The sequence below is a fragment of the Tupaia chinensis genome, unplaced genomic scaffold, assembly GCF_000334495.1.
Source record: "Tupaia chinensis unplaced genomic scaffold, TupChi_1.0 Scaffold000706_1, whole genome shotgun sequence".
In the NCBI taxonomy this organism is placed as follows: domain Eukaryota; kingdom Metazoa; phylum Chordata; class Mammalia; order Scandentia; family Tupaiidae; genus Tupaia; species Tupaia belangeri.
In genome coordinates, this window is record NW_006160229.1 from 6,470,996 (window position 1) to 6,474,010 (window position 3,015).

Sequence of the window (3,015 nt, forward strand, 5' to 3'; positions counted from 1 at the left end):
CCATAGCAAAAATCTCTTAACAAAAAAGAAAAGAGAGAGAGAGAAAGATGAAATGAAATTCCAAATAAAATTCATAGACTGCTTTTCACTTTTCATATTTGCAAAGATTTTATATTGATGATATTTCTCTCCTACCACCATCTGCAAACAGGCCGTCAGCCAGGCCTCTGCTGAGAGAATCTGTTACTAGCTGAAAGATATTTTGGTACTAACCACTGAATGGTAACTATTTCAGCACAGGTAAGGCTTATAGGCCTGTGTAAATCAACAAACTACAACTCTACAGAAGTCACTGTGTTGTACTCTGAAAACAAGTCTGTGGTATAGAAATTGTACCTCAATACAGCTATCTTAAAAACATTCAAAAGGCACATCATTAGACACAGCAATTCCACTACTAGGAATGTATCCCACGGAATTTTTTTTTAACCTAAATAAAAATAAGTCTCACAATTATATAGTCCAATAATTAGAATAATTAACTACTGTTAATTATCATACTGGGGTTTTTTTTGGAGAGGCTTTTTGCTACAGGGTGCATGCACTCGCCAGACAGAGAGAGACAGAGAGACAGAAAGTGAGAAATCACCCCCCAGAGGGGATGGTCACGCCGCAATCCCTTCTCCTCCATTCTACTCTTGGGATCTTGGGCACGCACGCACACACGCCCAGCATGAGTTTTAAGCCACCGGGTCCGGGACACGAACTGCGGTCAACTACATGGGAGTCCAGCGACATAGCCATTATGCTAACTGCTGGTCCCAATTATCATACTGTTTTCATACTAGGAGAAAAGATACACATTCTTCATTAGCTTCAAATCAGTAATCATTACAAATATTAGGGCAAAAGATCCTGCACAGGGGAGTGGGATTTAACTCCATGTCCATTCTGTAGGTCCTATTAGGAGTAATGGAAGAAAAGAGGTAAAGCCCAGTAGATTAAGAGACAATGGCCGAACACATATGCATCTTACTTTGATTGCTTTGCATCTACGAGTTACTGGGTCTTCTTCCACAAGTACTGCAACTTTCTGTCCAACTTTCACTGGCACACGGGCAGTCACAACATGATAACTGAAGTAGATTGAACCATTAATCAACCCATAATCGCCATAGAAACTTGTCACCACTCCCTTTTTAGTTTTCAAATGGCTATCACCTGTGAGAAAGGTAAACAAAGTTCACATTAGTAATCGTACAGGCAAACACCCATTCTGAACAAGTCCTACAATGGTCACCATGGGAGCCCTGATCCTGTTTTCACCTGTAAAAAGAGGACAATTACACTGCCTAATAAGTTTGGTGTAAGTATTAACACACATGTCACCTGTTTAGAACAGTGGGCACCTGTACAAGTTAGTGGAAAGGTTAGTTGTTATCATTCAATCTTTATATTGTATAAAGAGGCTTTAAACATCCAGTAGTATTATTTACCCTCATCCTTTTCACCAACGTAATAAGCAGCAGCCTATCCATAAATGATAAACATCTCAGCAGACAGAACAGTAAAAGAGAACTAGAGGTTTAAGTCTAGCCCTAAACCACATCTAAATTATTCTATTGTTGTTTTGCTTTAGGGCATGTGCACTCACTTGAGAGACACAGAGAGAGAAAGTGAAAAATAACCCCCTAAGGAGGATGGTCACAGGGAAATCCCTTCTCCCCCATTCGCTTGGGATTTTGGGCAGGAATAGAGGCACATCAGCAGTGTGTTTTTGAAGTTAACTGGGTCTGGGACTCAAACAGCGAAGTTGGCTTTGTGGGATCCACCTGTCTTAACCTCCACACCACTGAATGACCCTGAATCACTGTTGTTTCAATTCTGCACAAGCCAAGCTAGTAAGTACTATTTTAGAATGTTTCATCACCTACATGCCTACACAATGGTCCCCCTGCCTTCAAGATGCATTGATTCCTACACTTACCCTCAAATACACACCCATTTTGGATATAAGACCAAATTCACCCTCAAATGCGAGAGCTCCCTGATCACTGGCGAGATTAAAAATCATGTGGTACATGAAGAAATGCAGGAACACAACAGCCCATCACAGCCTTATCTACCAACCACTTCCCCCTTTAGAGCCGCTTGAGACTATCGCGCCGACATCGCCAGATTAACTCTGAGGCACACACGGACCAGGAGACATGCCCCTCCCCCACCTCCCATGCACTCATGTGCACCTCCCCGCCCCCACCAACATGGTGGTGCTGCTCTACATACAGTGACTGCACAATCAAAGGATGAGGAGTTCCTCTCAGGGGAGGCTCCTCACGTAAGGGATGAGGGAACACACAGAGGGGTACCTTTAGGGAACTCCGCCTGCTGCTCCTGGGTGGAGTCCACTCTTCTTCGGAAGAAGTTTATGGCTCGTCTCAGAAGTCTGAGCATGGTGCCTTCGTCACCACAGGTCTGGGTACTACGTGCGACACACGAAGCACAAAGCCCGCTTTGTCCAGAGACCTTGAGTCACAGCCTCTGCAGAGAAGCGGTCTCTTTCTCGCTGTCTGTGAGGTAGGACCAAACTGTGAGGAAATCTCACAGAAGAGCCTCTCACTCTACCGTCTCAGCACAAGCAAGTCTCCTGCCTAAAGCCGCTTTGCCAAGGCCACTGTAATGGCGCCTGCCACCTTCACAGGAAGGATCTCGGGACTCCACACATATGCTCTTTTATTGGCTGCAGAAGCCCGCGCTTCAACATGTGACATCCCATTGGCTGGACAGCTAGAGGGGCGTGGCTTGCATATCTCTGGGCAAAACTGGAGTTGTCCAGGCTTATGATGCCCCTCAGGGCTGCTCAATAAAGGTTCCGTTCTATTTAGTAGACAAAGATAAGGACAGCAGGAGGCCACATCCTAAAGGGCCACTGTAACTCCAGGGGTTGGAGGCAAATCAGTCTTCGGGGTTCCTCTGTCCTGCCCTGTATCCAGTCCTGTCATGGAGAGGGCTCACCAACTTTCCAAATCTCAAAGCAGTGGTGCTTCACACAGTTTTCCTGAGGGCATGGGGAGC

The 3,015-nt window shown here is 45.1% G+C and overlaps 1 protein-coding gene across 1 annotated transcript; it reads right to left on the reverse strand.

Moving 5' to 3' along the window:
* Positions 1 to 272: 272 nt before the first annotated feature.
* On the reverse strand, positions 273 to 2,623 carry LOC114010073 (cancer/testis antigen 55-like). The gene is made up of 3 exons (XM_027776673.1): positions 2,310 to 2,623; positions 977 to 1,161; positions 273 to 350 (listed from the first exon to the last, which is right to left on the reverse strand). Exons 1-3 carry the CDS (start codon positions 2,392 to 2,394, stop codon positions 273 to 275), a joined length of 348 nt encoding a protein of 115 aa, XP_027632474.1. The 5' UTR covers positions 2,395 to 2,623.
* Positions 2,624 to 3,015: the final 392 nt, after the last annotated feature.

Excerpts from the sequence above, each read along its gene's own strand:
- LOC114010073 (XM_027776673.1), bottom strand. The coding sequence starts at position 2,394 with ATGCTCAGACTTCTGAGACGAGCCATAAACTTCTTCCGAAGAAGAGTG. Across the intron at positions 1,162-2,309 it reads GCAGGCGGAGTTCCCTAAAG|GTGATAGCCATTTGAAAACT; the intron begins GTACCCCTCTGT and ends CCTTTCTCACAG. Across the intron at positions 351-976 it reads GTAGATGCAAAGCAATCAAA|ATAGCTGTATTGAGGTACAA; the intron begins GTAAGATGCATA and ends AATGTTTTTAAG.